The sequence below is a fragment of the Numida meleagris genome, chromosome 1, assembly GCF_002078875.1.
Source record: "Numida meleagris isolate 19003 breed g44 Domestic line chromosome 1, NumMel1.0, whole genome shotgun sequence".
NCBI classification, from domain to species: Eukaryota; Metazoa; Chordata; class Aves; order Galliformes; family Numididae; genus Numida; species Numida meleagris.
In genome coordinates this window covers 4,211,443-4,229,270 of record NC_034409.1, presented here as the reverse complement: position 1 = coordinate 4,229,270, position 17,828 = coordinate 4,211,443, and the positions used below count along the sequence as shown (strand labels likewise).

Here is a 17,828-nt window from a genome sequence, read left to right as displayed (position 1 = left end):
CATACAATCATAGAACGGTTTGGGTTGGAAGGGACCTTTCAGATAATCTAGTTCCAACCCCCCTTGCTATAGGCTGGAACACCTCCCACCAGACCATGTTGCTCAAAGCCCCATCCAGCCTGGCCTTGAATGCTTCCAGGGAGGAGGCATCCACAGCCTCGCTGGGCAACCTGTTGCAGCGCATCACCACCCGCACAGTAAAGAATTTCCTTCTAGTATCTAGTCTAAATCTACCCTCATGATGCAGAATTAATTGCTGACTTTACCGAAGTTGAGTAATATCTGCCATTCAGCTTCCTTTTGTCAAGAATCTGGCTGATGAGTCTGTTCCCAAATCGTAGTCCTCCAACTACAATTTCTTTGTGTAGAAATTGGTCTTAAGAGGAAACCCCTTCCTGCCCCAGTAGCATGCTCTTGTGCCTTATCTATTCAAATAGACTCACAAGAGCATGTAAAACTAAAGCCAAATGAACATGAAAAAGTAGTCTCAGAGTGCTATTGATTTATGACTCTTACTTTAATTTCTGTGCCTGGAGAAGTCAAGATTGTACATAGCACTTTAGGGTAAATGTCACACTTCTGCTAGCCATTCTATAAACCCACAAGAAGCCTATTCTTGTCATTTCTATAAACTTCAGCCTGTGAGAACTCAGGAGAGTTATTTAACCACTTCGTGCCTCCATTTTCCCACTAGTTAAATGGACATAATCATATGTATCAGATTTTGTAAATCACTGTGGGATCTAGATGTGAGGTGGATGATGTTCAGTCTTGCATACAGCTGTCACGTTGTGTTCTTCTAATGCTGCTCAAGGCACTTTAAAAAGGTGGAGAAGTGCCACTCCTCATTACACTGACAGTATTATAGGAGTCCCTGGAGAGGAATACTGGATACAGGACTTAAAGATACACTTAGTAGGTTTGCGCATAGCAAAAAGACAGTAAGGACCACCCAAAGAGACAGCAAAGAATCTTCGTATCACTTCGCAAAATGATATTGTCTTTCTCTGAGATGCCCTCTGAAAGGCATGTCTGTCTCCATTGACTCTGGAAGGGCTCTAAAAGATCAGTGTGAGTTACATCTCTGGGATGCTAGTGCAGACATGCAAACTGCAAGTGCTGGATCAGTAAGTCAGACTGAAATCACAGTGACTATACTCTCAGCTATCTGCTGAATATAAAGGGATCTAAGGTGACTTGTTCAGAAGCAGACATTACACAGACACTTATAATCAGCCACATCAATTCCACCTCACAATTTCATAGTGTATCTGAGCAAGTCACCTCAAGATTTCTTTATAATCTGTAGAGACAAATCTGCAGTATGATTCATATCCTAGAAGAAATGTTTGAACAAGTCAAATGAATCATATATTGTCTGGAAGGAGCTCAGGTATAGGATCTGCGTTCTAGATGTCCTGACTAGGTTGGAATTAAGACCACCTACGTGTCTGAAGCCAGGTATTATTCAAAGAAAGTGATTAGAAGTCATACAGAGAATACTTGGTCTTTAAGTTCAGCACTTCCAAAAAGCAGTGAGCACTGGAATACTGATTCCATTTTTATCCCTGATAACATGGCAATACTGGGGTAAGGGTTATTAAGTTCTTATTTTATCATTGGTGAGATTAATCTTTAATCTCAGCACATAACTGTGCTAGTAGACCTAACTTCATGGTAATACACTGTATGTGGTGCTTCGTCATACATAAGCAAAAAGGAAAAACTCGTAATATTATGGTTTTATTTCAACAGGTGATGTGTCTCCTCCTCCTTCTACTGCGATTGGACAAACCAAAACCTTAGCTAAAGTTACATTCAGTCCCAATGTTGTCGAGCAAACCAAGATCGCCCGAAATGGCATTCTGGGAGACTTCATAGTTAGATATGACGTCAACCGGGAGCTGAGCGTTGGAGATGTCCAGGTACTTTACATGGCTGATCTTTTCCATTTTATCAGCTATGCCTGAAATGGTTTGACTACCTTGCACACTCCATATATCCTAGCAAATGTTTTCTAAGTGAAGGCTTGTAAAAGCTATCCAAAATAAATCCAATGAGTTCGCAAGCACAAGATGGACTCCCCCCAAAAAAAAAAGCACATGCTTCACTGAGTTTCTTTCTGTATTTGCTTTTCAGTTTTTCAATATATAGGCTGCATTTATCTGGACACAGGGCCTGGTACCCAAAAGCTTATAGTGGTTTTGATCCCTGGGTATATATGTTATATCCTTACTGCATTTGGAAGAAAACCAATGCTCACCATGGAAGGAGATGCAGAGAGTTCCAGTAGCCCCCCCACTGTGAATGAACAGGGGGCAAGGACTAAGAGGGATGGATACTAAAGAGAACTCACCCTCCAATGTAGACACAGATTGAAAGCAAGATCAGGTGTGCTCAGCCACTAATGATGTGTCTGGAATATTGAATCACAGTCTTCCCTTCATTCCTAAATTCACTGTTCTTCTACAGATTCTTAATGGGTACTTCGTACACTACTTCGCACCCATGGATCTACCTCCATTACCAAAGAATGTTGTCTTTGTCCTTGACAGCAGCGCATCCATGGTGGGAACAAAACTAAGGCAGGTGAGGCCCTTGCATGTGTTACAGACTGGTTGACTTCAAGGTTGTAGAGAGCTTGTTTCAGGCTTCATCTCACCAGGTGGGTTCATCACTCTGCATAAAAGGTCAGTACTGTCAAAACTGAACAGATAAGATTTTGCTGGGCAGTTCTATTCTGTGCAATTTGAAGAGAGGCACATTAGGGAGAATTCTCAGAAAAGTGCATTCAGCAAATCATTGTGTCCATCATAGCAGAGAGAATAAAATTCATAGAATCACCTGGGTTGAAAAGGACCTCAAAGATCATAGAGTTTCAACCGCCCTGCTGAGTGCAGGGTCGCCAACCACCAGACCAGGCTGCCCAGAGCCACATCCAGCCTGGCCTTGAATACCTCCAGGGACAGGGCATCCACAACCTCCTTGGGCAACCTGTCCCAGTACGTCACCACCCTCTGTGTGAAAAACTTCCTCCTAATATCTAACCTACATCTCCCCTGTCTCAGTTTAAAACCATTCCCCCTTGTCCTATTGCTATCCACCCTCGTGAAAAATTGTTCCCCCTCCTGTTTATACGCTCCCTTCAAGTACTGGAGGGCCACAATGAGGTGTCCCCAGAGCCTTCTCTACTCCAAACTAAACAAGCCCAGTTCCCTCAACCTTTCCTTATAGGAGAGGTGCTCCAGCCCTCTGATCATCTTAGTTGCCCTCCTCTGAACTCATTTCAAGAGCTCCACATCCTTCTTGTGCTGGGGCCCCCAGGCCTGGACACAGTACTCCAGATGGGGCCTCACAAGAGCCAAGTAGAGGGGGACCACCACCTCCCTCTCCCTGCTGGCCATTCCTCTTTTAACGTAGCCCAGAACATAGCTGGCCTTCCGGGCAGCCAGCACACACTGCTGGCTCACGTCCAGCTTCTTGTCTACCAGGACCCCCCAAGTCCCTCTCTGCAGGGCTGCTCTCAAGGAGTTCTTCCCCTAGTCTGTACAAATACCTGGGATTGCCCTGGCCCAAGTGCAGCACCCTGCATTCGGCCTTGTTGAACCTCATTAGGTTCTCGTGGGCCCATTTCTCCAGCCTGTCCAGGTCCCTCTGGATGGCTTCCCTTCCTTCCAACATATCGACTGCACCGCTTAGCTTGGTGTCATCTGCAAACTTGCTGAGGGTACACTTGATTCCATCATCTATGTCACTGATAAAGATGTTGAAGAGCACCAGTCCCAAGACTGAGCCTTGGGGGACACCACTCATGACTGGCCTCCACCCTGACATAGAACCATTAATCGCAACCCTTTGGCTGCGACCAGCCAACCAGTTCTTAATCCACCAAACAGTCCACCCTTCAAATCCATAAATTCTGTCTTTACATTACAAAACCCCTGGAAAAAACGATGTATGACTCAATGAGTTCTTCTGAAAGAAGTCTTTTTTTCCTGTTTGAGAGCCTGATTCTTTCACTGCAAATCTCAGACATTTTTCCAGGACACAGATCTTGACATGAGTCAACATATCCAACTGAAGGCCATATTACCAATGCTTTAAACTGGCCTTTGGTGTGGAGGATTCAAGCTGGTGTCTGAACATTTTTGTTTCTCCAGTTGTCTGAACTGGGTAGATGGAAACCAGCTCCAGTCCCGAATCCATCTAGTTGGCTTGGAAGAGTACTGCATTTGGGGAAAAGCTCTGGCAGAGTTAGTACTGTTTCCTTCCACTTGAATGCTTGCTCCACAATCATGAGATATGAAGATGTTAGATGGCTTCTTTCTGTTGAAAGGCCCACATCTTTGCTTTCTACTTTATTATCTACTACTGATGGTGGAATGTGTCACTTTTCATATATGTTAAGACAATCTAAAGTTGCTTGAGGGGAGGTTTAGATTACATATTAGGAAGAATTTCCTCACAGAGAGAGTAGTCAAGCAGGCTGCCAAGGGAAACAGTGGAGTCCTCATCCCTGGAATTATTTAAGAGATGCATGGATGTAGCATAAGGGACATGGTTTAGTGATAGGACTTGGCAGGTCAGGTTAATGGTTGGACTTGATCTTGAAGGTCTATTCCAACCTAAATGATGCCTTGATTCTATGATACTAAGACATCAGTATGAGGCAGTTTCAGCTTGCATGGATGTAATGTTACAACTCTACTAGAACAACTGAAGGCTAATGGCTTAGGCTTTTGTCTTGTCCAGACTCATGGCTTATCCAGAGCTCTAATTAGAGCTCATTTGTCACCTGTCTAGAACATGGATAGGAAAAATAAGAAAACTGTGGTTATTTGAAAGCATTGTGTTCTTTTTTTTTTCCCCCCTTGGCCTAACACTAGCCTAAATGCCCTTCATGAACACAAATCATGTTAATTCCCTGACAGTTCTCTGTCTTTGATCAAGGACAGTGTGGGTGTTTATGCCTTTGTATCTCTGCTAAAATCTTTACAATCTGGTTTCAGTGGTGGTCATAAATCTTCATTTAGAAGCTGTAGCTTCTATTAAATTAAATTATCTCCACTTTAAGCCAAAATGACTTTTACAGCTCCTAATTACTTTCCCCGGTGACTGGAGTAGCAAATAGAGTTGTTAACAAACACACCTAACACTGTGCTGAAGTAGGTCTTGAATGAAGATGCCTTTGAATCACTACAAATTCCTCAGGACACAGCCTGGCTTTTGGCTTTCTGTTATCCTGCTGAAAAATGTCAAGCCTTCCCTTGCTGAATAAACAGATATTACCCAAATGCACCCAGTTCCGCATGCTGTAAGCAGTCAGGAGCACAACACTGAACCATGGAGATTAGGACTCTGGAGGGCTTGGTGCTGGGGTGAGCTGCACAAGTTGTTCCTTGGGTCAGCAGATTAACCCCGTACTATTAAAACTTTTATTCTCCTCCTGAGCTAATTAGCTTTTCCTTTCATATACTTACTAGAAACAACATGGCCAGGGATTAACCCTTGAAGGCCTACTTCATAGCCTAGCCAGCTCCTACTGCTAAAAATACGTAAATCTCAGGCTAATTAAGCAGAAATAAATGCCTCTTGAGCCTGAAGCAAGAGATGCGTCTAGCCAGGTCTTTTGTCAAGGGTGTATTCAATGATACACTCTTTTTATGGAGAACTACAGGTACATTATGCAGGAGTGCTTTGTCCAGTAAGCATTTATCTTCCTCTGATTTGAACCGCTCCAGAACCCAAAACTTCACTGAATTATGGCCTGAATCATAAAACAATCAAAGAAAACAAAGCAAACAAAACGCAGACAAATACTCCAACTCAAACTGTGGATGAGCTAATGAATACCCAAGATCTGGGACTGACTGAATAATAGGTCTCTTTTAGTAAACCAGTTACAGCCATGATTTGCATTTGCTCAGTGGCCTTTTTTACCCAATTGTTGCTATCAAGATGTTTGTTACATTGTGGACATGTTCCCTGGTGGCAAGATACATTCGAGCAGGAGAAATGCCTCCTTTCCTCCCAGACTCCTGCAGCTGTGGTGATAATCCGTGGTAGTGTGTAGAGAGCTGGGAATTCCCGTGGGATGGCATTCCCTCATTTCTGTCTGCTGAGTCACAGGCATGATCAGCTAAAAATACACTCGGCTCTTGTAAACAGAAGTCCTTCAGGTCAGCTGTGGTAACCGTGGCAAAGTTTTTAGGGCTGTAAAAGCATGGGTGAGAGACATCAGCTGTGCACCCTCTTCCATAGCAACTCAAGATTTTGTAATCTTCTCTCATCTCCCTTCATAGCATTAACTCAACTGGGGTCAGTATTTCAGGCTTCTTGCAGTTCTACAGCCAAAGTTATTCCCTCTTTTCATCTCCCAAGCCTCTCCAGTTCCTACATGATTTTGTATGTGTTTGTGCCATCCTTTCATTTCTCAGATAGTTCAGCCTTCGAAGCAACAAGATATCCAGACCTAGTTGCAAACACACATAGTGGGACTGATTGATCACCTTAAATGAAGTTATTGAGACCCCAAGACATCCCCATCATATCACTGAGCATATTAGCTTTGCAGGGGAGACTAGGTAGTGTGCGCATTTCTCCTTTGGTTTTCACAGCCTCTGAACTCTGGTAATGTCTAATGAATTCAGCCATGTTTACAGCTCCTCCACTGAGCATCTGTACACTCACCTCATAGCACTGGTAGGGAGATGAAGTTCAGGAAGAGAAAACTCTTGAGTACGATGATGAAAAAAATGTTAATGTGTTCAAGACTGTGTGCGATTACTGCTGCCCCAGTGGAAAGGAAAATACTGTTTCTGTCCTCAAGAGCTTTGTTCCTTCCTTTGCAGAGAGGAAGTAAGCTCTGTGTGGAATAGTTGCTTTTAACAGGAGTCAGAAGATCCTGGGGAACAGCTTGTACCTGCAGGTTTTACCAGGAAGCAAAATGGTTTCATCCTTTGAGCAATCTGACCTGATTTTTATGGGCCAGACATAGGTTCACCACCTTGTGACCATGATTACCCTCAACTTCAGACAGCAAGGTGAGAAAGGACTTCTATCAGCCTGAATTCCAGTGTTACGCATCAAGCATGTTCTAAGCTATGAATGAGCCCACAAGAGGATGGGTTTGCAGGTGTTTTGCAGACTTGGTAAAATGAAGTTATTTCATCCATGGATTAATTTCACTTTGCTTTTCTCACAGGCCACAAATGCCCACACACTTAGTTGAGCAGCTGGCTACACCACAAGCCTGGCAGCTTGTCAATGGTAGCATGCCAGGCTGTAATTCTCTTTGAGGTTAATTGTGCTAGGAGGAACTCAGCTGAAGCTGGGACCTGCTGTGTGTTTGCAACTGCTTCAGTTTATTTGCTTGCATCCAACCAAGGAACACTGTCGGTACCCCTGATTCATGACCCACACCATCTGAGCCCCTCTGGAGGCCTGAATGCCTTGTGTACACATATAACCTTCTCTGACTCAACACCTAGACTCTGAGTAGTTTCAGGGTGGAAAGAGAGCAGATAAGCACCTCAACACCTACTGTTCTTACTTCAGACTCCACTTATTTCTGCTGGTTACTGCAGAGCTGGCTGTGGGCCTGTTGACTACTAGTCCAAATAATGGCTGCTGTCCAGGAGAACAGCCTTAAACCACCAGGGAACTCTGGAAAAAAAATGCTAATCTTAATTAAAGCCTTTAGTGATTTTAAAGCTCTGTGAAGAGAAAGGATTTGTCAGCTTTTCCAATTCCATTAGAAAGGAACCATCTGAGTTAACACAGAGGAACTTTATGCACTGTATCCAGCATGGACTAAATTGATGCAGCTGCCACTTACTCAGGAATGCACAACAGCAGTGTTATCTCACGCCTCTCTTTAGATGTGAATATGTAATATAACAACCACTACACTAAATAGGTTGTCAGATCCACATACGCCTTGACTTCCCAGCTTCCAAAAAGGCGCAGATACTTGTCATGTAGCAGAATAATCTACTTTTCCAGAAGTCTACAACTTATAAATAATAACAGGATGACACAAAAAAAACAACCAAGCTTCAGAGCAAGCTGCCCTCAGATGTTCAGGACTAGAAGCATTACTTTCTGGTCTTAGGACTTGTAGTAATTGGAAGGATGAACACAATAGGAAAGGCATTACAGAAGAGGTGGAAGGACTGGCACAATAGCAAGGTGCTACAAAGGAAAGGAAGTAGATCACTTACCCATATCAGAAGACTCTGGGTTCACAGGGAAAAGCTTCCACCAAGGAAGAATCTCCAAAAAGAGATCTTTTCTCAGGGGCAGTTAGCCCTTAAATGAGGCCTAAGAATTGCCTTCACCTGTGCTCCCAGAGCTGACTGGGTCTTTCCTCCAGGTGCTCAATCAGTGGTTCAGGCTGTGACTCAGCAGTTCCCATACAGGACTAATAGCTGATTTTCTCCACATTGAGGCAGTAGAAGTAGGGACAGCATTTTCCAAGAAAGCCCCAGCCCACCTGTAAACAGCAAGTCCTTGAATTGGGTTCAGAGCAAATAGGAAGCGCAGGCAAATGCAGAGTTTGACATGGAGGTGCTGCTATGGCTTGGTCTGAAACCCTGTGAAGACAGTGAGAGTTCTCCAAAAGGTTTCCTTTGCTAAATTCATCAAAGAATAGGCCAAACCCACCAAAGTGACCCACAAAGCCCAGTGATCAGGCAACTCTATATAACAAGGAAGGGGCAAAATCAAGCTGGGAAATCAGTCTATGGGTCAGTATCAATGGGGTCCATGACCAGGCACAAGAGTAGCTGTGACAGAGCTAAAGATAGGTACCTGAGGCTCAGATCAGGACTGAAAACCCAGGCTGGAGCTTAAATGGAGCCACCTGGCCCGTGGGTAGAGGCCTGGATGGAGGTCCCAGAGGAGGCTGGTCAGAACTATTAAAGCCTAGTAATATGCTCAAGGCTTTGGCATATGCATGCTGAGAAGCTCTAGATCTCTTTTTCACAGTCCTTTCCAAGCCAGAACTCTGTGTTTTCTGTTTGCTGGAGCAATACCTGTGAGTCTGAGCTGGCTTCTATTCATGTTTTCATCATGAATCTGCTATTTGAAGTGAGATGGGTTATCTTCTTTGCTTCTCCTTGTCTCCTTGCAGAGTTTTGTACAGGCTGGGCTTATGGCTGTAGAAGAGCCTTGGAGTCTAAAGGACGTGATCTTGGCTGAAAGCTATTAGTCTAACACTGCTTGCAACAACACTGCTATTTCCAAGTCAATACCCCTTTACCCTATTACGGGGTGCATACTGTAGGCATTGCCCAACTGGGCCAATCTGTCTCTAACTGTAAAGAACAGTCAAGGCTCTGAAATAACTGCCTGGGACCTTCTGGGGAAGCCTGCAATAAGGAGCACTTCCTTATTATGCTACTGTAGTAAGAAGTACTACAGTCACCAAGCAGCATTCATAGGCAGATTCTGATTCAGGAGACCTCTGTGATATAATCAGAGATTTCTTTTGGACGGAGTGGGTGATACAATCTGTTTTATACGGAGAGAGCTTCTGCTTGGATAGTTACTACCTGATGTGGTGACTTGATACTCTTCTAAGTATTTGCTCTTTTCTCAGCTCTGTAGAGTTTTGGGCAAAGATTTGGCCTGAGTTCATGTCTGTTGCAGTGGCTTGGGATGCAGGTGGGCAGGGGAAGGATTGGAAACAGATTTGCTGGACTGAGGAGAGTGGGGAACCTGGAGCTGAAGATGCTGAGGAGATTTGGAAATGGGAAAATGAGAGGGGAGAACATGCTGGAAGAATGTGAGGGCTGTATGGCAGATTCTCAGGTGGGAACAGGCTAATTTGCTGTTTTTTTTAACAACTATTTAGTGCTTTTACATTTTTCAGTGTTAACCCTGAGCAAAAGTACAGAGATTTTGCTCCAACCAACCACTCACCAACCAATAATTCCTCATTTGAGATGCAAATGAGGAAGTTGCATCAAAAAAGTAAGAAGTTTCACAGCTGAAAGAAAAAGGGAAAGGTCTACAAGTGGTTGCAGAGTTAGGATCTCTTAGGAGGGATAACTTCATCTTTGTGGAAGTACAGCACTCCCTTTCATGGATAAATGAAAGGTAGCAGCTAATTGTTGCAGAAACCTAGGGCCTGTGCTGTTGTCAACCTCTACTTGGGCAAATCAGTTCTTCCTAGGACAGCTGATCTCTGTGACAGGGGCCGGGAATGAAAGTCTCAAGTTCTTGGAATGATTTTAATGCACTAACTCCATCTTATGAGGGGAGAGGCAGAGGGAGAGACATCAAGTTCTGTATTGAGGGCATGGGGTACTGTCCCCTTGGCATTGACCTTTTTGCTTCTAGCTCCATGGAGACTGTTTGTCAAGCTGAAGGGGGAGTGTTTGAGTGTCCAACTGAAGTGTTACATGATGTGACTCTACTTAAAATGTGCTAAATGCAAAACCAGACTGTGGCCTTCATACACTGCTGTGTCAGTCTGGCTGTCTGTCTGGGTAGCCCCATTCTTTCCCATGGGTTTTTTTCAGCATGGTACTGTGGGGAACCCTTTAAACATTTCTCTCTGACTAATTTTACAGGAACATTTACTGCTCCAGGTGTAATCCATACTGCATTGTTGATAAGGGCTTGAAGTAATGATGCATGGTACTGATAGGAGCCGGCCTCCTTAAATCTTTGTACAGACATTTATTTATATCCTCAACACTGCTGCCAGGTTGCAAAGACTTAGCAACTAGTCTGCCCTCTGTGTGCATGAAGCCCCAGTTCCTGAGAAATCAGACCATCTTGCAGTTTTTCATGTATTTATCCTCACCGTGCTATTGGGTGCAAGAGAAATGCAGAACTCCCAAACGATACCTAAGTTTGTCCGCATCCTAAGAGCGTATCTCCCACTGAACAGAAATTTACTACTTCAATATCCTGAGCAGATGTGGTGCAACGTTATTTCCTCGATAGAATAGGCAATAGAGACAGTTCCTTTTAATGATGGAGAAATTATTTTGCAGAGAGAAACTGCAGTGCACCTTTTCTAAGGCCATACAGGGAGTCAGCAATGTTCAGTTGATTAGTGAGGGATCTATGATGATTTGGGGTGAGAGACTGGTACACGCACTAGAGACAGTCGTTTATTGTCCAGAGCTCTACAACCAAAATCCCTCTCTTCACATGCTAGTGTCAGCATAAAACAAGATGCTTGTTGTCTAGAATTGTGAAGGAGTTTTCCTTGGTTACGCCATCAGTGTCTGCCAGGAAGAAAGCACAAAGATACATTGTTGGGGAGGGGGTGAGATTCAGTCCCTGAACTGTAGGATACTCCCAGCAGAGGAAGAAAGGGCAGATTGTCCTCCCCTAAGAGGGGGATGGAGGAGAGCAAAATAATCCAAGGATGCACTTCTGGGTTAAAACCCATTTTTGGTTCAAAAATCCTTGTTGCTGGCAACTGGCACGTGATTTGCATTATGTAGGCAGAAAGAAAATATGCCATAGAAGAAAGAAAACCTCCTAAGAAGTGGCATCAAACCTCAGTAGGAATGACACTGCCAAAAGGACTTTGCTCACTCGGCACATCAGCTCCTCCCTATAAAATGACAGTAGTGCTCCCACTGCCTTTCCGTTGGCTACTGGGATCACAGACTAGATCCCAAACCAAGTATGTAGCAGTACCTTCTCTGGCCTCAACTTCAGATGTATCTTGAATGCTGGCCTTTCCTGACCTCACAGTATGAATCCCTCTGATAGAAATATCTGATCAATTTGTCCATGGTCTGTTTTAGAAATGTCTTCGAAAAGCCGCAGCTGGAGCTCTTCCTTTGGCTGCCTGTTCATTTTTTGGAAAGGGAACATTATGAACCAAAGCATGAAGGATGCTGAGGAGGGAAGGCCAGATCTGTTTTCTTTCCCTGTGCTTCCGTACTGTTTATTGCCAAACAACATATTTACATGTACTTTTCTCCTTCTCACTGTAGGAGATCTGGTTTCTGGGTCCTTCCCTCATCTGTTGCACTCTGAGATGAGTTTCTGGGTAGAGCTGTGGGTTTCTAGTTCCCTTTGAGCTTGTCTCGTGCCATAGCTTTCTTGTCAAATACAGACTCTCTCAGGAGATCTGGAAGGACAACATAAAGGTCATGATGCACCCAGATCCCAAAGTAATGGGTTGACAGGCCTCACAGGGGCCTAGATAGTTGTGATCTCTTTAGCCAAATACAGGATACTACTGTCAAATTTTGTCCTCTACTTGTGGCTTCTTTCAATATATGGTTGCAAATCATAGAATCATAGAATCATAGAATCATTAAGGTTGGAAAAGACCACTAAAATCACCCAGTCCAACCATCAACCCATCCTGACCATGCCCATAACCACGTCCCTCAGTGCCACATCTCCATGTTTCTTGAACACCTCCAGGGACAGTGACTCTACCATCTCCCTGGGCAGCCTGTGCCAATGCCTCACCACTCTGAGAAGAGATTTTTTCTAATATCCAACCTGAACCCCCCCGGCACAACTTAAGGCCATCACCTCTCTTCCTGTAGCTGTTACCTGGGAGAAGAGGCTGACCCCCACCTCACCATGACCTCCTTCCAGGGAGCTGTAGAGAGCACTAAGGTCTCCCCTGAGCCTCCTCTTCTCCAGAGTGAACAATCCGAGTGCCCTCAGCCACTCCCCATAAGATTTGTGCTTGAGACCCTTCACAGCTTTGCTGCCCTTCTCTGGACATGTTCTAGGGCCTCAGTTAATGTCTTCCTCCCTACTGTCCATGTTCATCAACCTCCTTGATCTCAAGCTCGTGTGGTTCCCTAGTGCTGGCTGGAAATCTGGAAAATGGCAATCACTGGTTCCGATGTTGTATTGTTCTGTTGTTGTTAGGACAGATGCCAGCTGTGTTTGGGCATGCAGGGTATGACCAAGTGTTGCCAAGTGATCTCAGAGGCAGTGGCTTGGAGGGTGCTGGGAAGAGCTCTCTCTGCATCTGGAAGTCATTTCCAAAAGGGTCTGAGTTAGTGCTGTGCCACAGACACCCGTTATTTGTACAGAATTGGACTCAGCATGGACTGAAAGTCTTTTGATTTTTATGGGCTGGCATGAGGCTTTGCATAGAGGATGTAGGACTGGGATGGAACACTTACAAATGCTCCTAGGCAATGGAAAATTTAAATATGTGGGCCTGGGACATGCATTATAATGAGGTGTTTGAACTGTGTGCTTGCTTCATCGCAGAGCCAGTGTCTGTCAATGCTGTGGCATCAAACAACCATACATTGTCTCCCTTTGAACTGCGAGTTTCCAGGGTAGCCAGACTTCACCCTCACCCTGCTCCTCAAACAACCAACAGACTGTGGGAGAAATGTCACCAAGGCTCAGATTCCTCCTGAAAGGTGCCCAGATGGTCTGACATCATCCCAGATGTCTCTGAGGCAGCTCTTTAACCCAAGAAAGGGCTGAAGGCTCTCAGCTGCCCCAAGGGAGCGTGTCTCTTCCCATACTTTGTTCCAGCAGTGCTTAGCTAAGTGAAGCTAGCCCCAGGAGCTAGATAGCAAAGGTAATAAGTGGCAGCTGAACTGGAGTGTAGCTCAGACAGTTCTCCTCTACCCTGCTGTTGTTGAGATTCATAGAATCAGAATCGTTTGAGTTGGAAGGGACCTTTAAAGTCCATCTAGTCCAACCTCCCTGCACTGAACAGGGACACCTACAGCTAGATCAGGTTGCTCAGAGCCTCATCCAGCCTGACCTTGGACGTCTCCAGGGATGGGGCATCTACCACATTTCTGGGCAGCCCATTACAGTCCTGAGTCATCTCAGCCCCAAATAATCTCTTACCCTTAGCAAGAATAAACTAGAAGAGCAGAAGTTGTGTTGCATGTCCAGATATCAGAATGGAGGTGGCAAGGATGGTGGCGAGGAGCTGGGTCATCTGTGAGCTCGTATGTCTGAGAAGACACTACCTGCACATACAATTTAGAAGTGCAAACCCATATTCAGGTTCTCATCATTTCTGAAGCACAGACATTAATTATGATCAATTCCCAGCTACTCACTGTCACCCAGCCTTACACCATCATTTTTCTGGTCTAGATCTGGGGAGAGATATTTTACAGCCTTGGAGATGTCTGTTTCGAGCCCAAGGTTCCAGCTGTACTAACAGCTCATTCAGCATCACAGATTCTTGACTCAAATGCACTGGTATGGCAATTCAGTCTCCACCTCTCTGCTCAGTTTCATCTATGCTAATTGGGGGGGGGGGGGGAGGCAGGAAATAAGAGGAAACTCTCTGACCAAGTTATCGTCTTTAAATCCTGAGTCAGAACATGTTGATGATAGCTACAAACAATTCCCAGCTGGCAAAAAGTGATTTTTTTTTCAGCTGTTCATGATTGCTATTTTCTGTCACCCTTTAATCCCTGCTCCATCCTCCACACAAATATGCATCTAGCCAGGCAAACACTTTGGGAGAAGTGTTACACTTTACAGCACCTGGTACAAGAACGTTGGACTCTTAAACCGGAACTCCTCATTGTGAGTGGGTTAGATCTATGCTCAGCTCATCCCCAAGATGAGATCAGCCTCATCTGTGCAGCGGTGGGGGAATGATCTGACCCTCATCAGGGAAGAAATAGTTAATTTTCTGCCTGCAGGAGAGTGTCTTTGGTATGCGTTTCAGTGCAATGACTCACTGGGGCCAGGCGGGAGTAGAAGTGCAAAGACCCCATCCACAGAACAGCTTGGGAATCCCACTCCTTGGCTGCTTGGAGACAGGAGAGATTCCAGCTGTGGCCATACAAGGCCAGAACAAGAAACCTGCTGCCGTGTCCAGAGTGAAGCTGCTGCCAGGCACTCCTTGCACGAAGAGCTCTAAATCCTTGCCTGGAGGCTGGGGAGACTGGAGCAAAGGGCTGGGCCTCCAGAGCACTCAGTCATTAAGGATTTCAAGCAGTTTCACCAAGATATTCTCCCTGTTTAAAACTCAGTTTGCCTGCCAGCTCCTGAACTGTATCCAGCCCTCCAGAAGGAAGTCACGTCTCTCTTGCAGAGCATTAACAAGTGACGGATATGGCCAGCAAAGCACATGTTGCCACCCTGTAAGGGCTTTCAGGATAAATCTGGAGACTCATCACTGGAGGTGTTCAGGGCCACATTGGCTGGGGCTCTGGGCAGCCTGATCTGGTGGGTGACAACCCTACCCACAGCAGGGGTTTGGAGCTTGATGATCTTTAAGGTTGCTTCCAGTGCAAGCCATTCCATGATTCTATGATCCTTATGGGCTACGAGGAGAGATGGAAGCAAACAGCATGAGCCAGGCAATTCAGAGCGCACTGGGAGAGATGGAGTGCCAGTTCAGCTCCTTCTAGCTCCAGGAAGCACCATGGTGCTCAGAGCTGGACAGGATTAGGTCTTGAGGTGAGTTTCACCTTCACTATAGTTGAGCTGCTCAGCCTCTTGGATGCAGTGCTGGGGGACAGGCACTTCCAGACAGTGACTCAGCCCATCCTAAAGCCTATCCAAAACAGATGGGATGAACTTCTCTCTGGAGGTATCTCCCCCTGCCTTAGAGAGGGATTAGATGAAGTGCCCAGCTTTCTGATGACTGAGCTGGGAGCATTGAATCCCACCCTTCATTTTTACTGAGGATGAGGTAAAAGCTACACAAGAATGAACCATTTGGCTTCATTCATATTCTCCTTGCTTTGGAGCAAAACCTTGTGCATAAACACTTGTATGAATATATTTGTGTATATGCATCTATCTATATTACATAAAATCAAGGGGTTTTTAATTGAGGTTACAGAAACAAGCAAATGTTTGAGATTCCAGAATCTGGGTTGCCTGTTTGTCAGCATTAATAGATGTTGGAATGTTTTCCCGGGAAAAACTGACTCAAACCCCATGGAAACAGCTTAAATGTGACAAAAAAAAAAAAAAAAAAAGAGACGAAAAGGAAAGAGAGTATGAAAGGAGAGAGACATAGTCCCAGCCCCACATTTGGATCCTGTGTGAGGGTGTGGGGAAATGCTGTATTTTCTAGGAAAGTCTGCTTCCGTTCAGCAGTTCTAGCTTCGATGATGTGCATACAATGCAGACTTGCATTGCTGCTCTGCATTGTTTCTCCTTTTCTTTTCATTTTCTTTTGGCTGAGTGCAGACAGGAATGTCAAAAGGAATTTCTGTGCATGCTGGAGGTGAGACGCAGTCTCTCAGTGAGAAGGCCAAAGCAAGATTATTTTCCTCTTGCCTTGTTCTCAGAAAAAAAACCACAGAGCTTTTTGGGCCCAATAAATCCCTCTGAGGAAAGTGCAATTTGACAGATTTGAAAACAACCAAAAAAAGGCTTTTTGAAATGGGAAATGTCAAGTAATGCTAATTATAATCAGAGCTACAGTATGGCTAATGAGATTTGGGGGGTTTCCCAATGAATTATTCCTTCTAGGCCTGTTTCCCTCCCCTGTCTGCACTGGCGGGTTGTATGTGGGGAGCTGTTGTGGTCTTATTTTTTCCCCATCCTGCCCAAACATTTCCTCAGCAGAGGCTGAGATGAAGCCTCATCACACCTATGCAGGGTAGAAGCTTCTCCATTTTCCTTTTCTGCTTACTTTGTTTCTAGTTTTTGAGGGACGAATGCATAGACCATGGTCATTATCATGTAATAAACACAAGTGTCCTTTTCTGCACTGTGTGGTGGCTGCTTTGCCCTTTTATGCATATGTAAGAGATGATTTTGCCTACTAGATAGAGAACTTGAAAATCCCAAGTTTTGAAAGTCTCTTCATTTGTGGCCTTGGCATCTTTACTCTAGCAGACTCTGTCTCACTTCTCAGCTCTGTAAAATGGCACTAAAAATGTTTTCATGTCCCTCATGCATTTTTATAATACAAAGATTGTTATAAAAGAGGAGATGAATGAACGTAAAACCTTCCCTTTTTTTAATAACTGTTATTAAGTTCATCTTAGCAAGTTCTCTATGGACTGTTAGGCTGGAGAGGCAGCCTTTATGTTTGAGATGGGCATTAATCTTGAAAGTTTATTTGGTGCACATCATGATGTGAACCTGGTGGGGTTCTCCTCTCTTCTTTGAAAGAGTTTCTTCCACCAGGGTCTGTTTTAATAATTTCGTCCATGAAACGTGCAGGAAATGTGTGGTGGTAAGATGTGGGGCAAAGTTCCAGCTAGCAAAATGGAAGGATGAGTCCTGCAATCCCTAGAGGGAAAATAGCATACACGAAGGACAGAAGCAGGCAGGGAGGAATCCAGACCTGGTTCCAAAATGCTGGAAGCTAAGGGAAATATTTCCTTTAACTTCAGATGGACCTCAGGCTGGAAGCCAAGTCACCAGTTGGGAGGATTAGAGATTCCTCTGTTGTGGGTAATTTGTTTGCAGTTGCATCATCAGCTTCCATGCAGAATCCAGAGGGATACTGATGGCATAGCTCGATCACTTCCTTGAGAACTTTTCCAAACTGTCTTTGCATAGCAACATCAGAACTAGAAACATCTGGTTTCCAGCAATACTGATTATCCTTTCTGTTAATTCTGGACAAATCCTTCATGCATTTCTCTGATAGGCATGAGAGAAACCTTTAAATGCCAATGGGTCCACCATATTATTCCTCACAGAGCTTTCCTTGGAATTTCAAAGGCTTAGTGATGGCCAAAAATGGGCAGAGCTGAGAAGCTGCTGATCCCTCTGCTTACAGTTGTTGCCTCATGTTCCTCTCATGCATTTTGCATAACTACAGGGTAAGTTTGCGCAGACAGGGAGTACTTCTGGGCTCTCTCAGCTGATCTTAATAAGCTGAAGTTTGTCTCCATGCCGATACAGCTGACTGGATGATACAC

The 17,828-nt window shown here is 44.6% G+C and overlaps 1 protein-coding gene across 1 annotated transcript in view; it reads left to right on the top strand.

Annotated features, from left to right (window-relative positions):
- The window catches only part of ITIH5 (inter-alpha-trypsin inhibitor heavy chain family member 5), a 49,760-nt gene that overhangs the window by 16,086 nt on the left and 15,846 nt on the right, over nucleotides 1-17,828 (top strand). Inside the window, exons 6-7 of the mRNA XM_021384339.1 lie at nucleotides 1,756-1,925; nucleotides 2,473-2,589. Coding sequence (XP_021240014.1) covers nucleotides 1,756-1,925; nucleotides 2,473-2,589 — 287 coding nt within the window. The remainder of the gene's footprint in view (nucleotides 1-1,755; nucleotides 1,926-2,472; nucleotides 2,590-17,828) is intronic.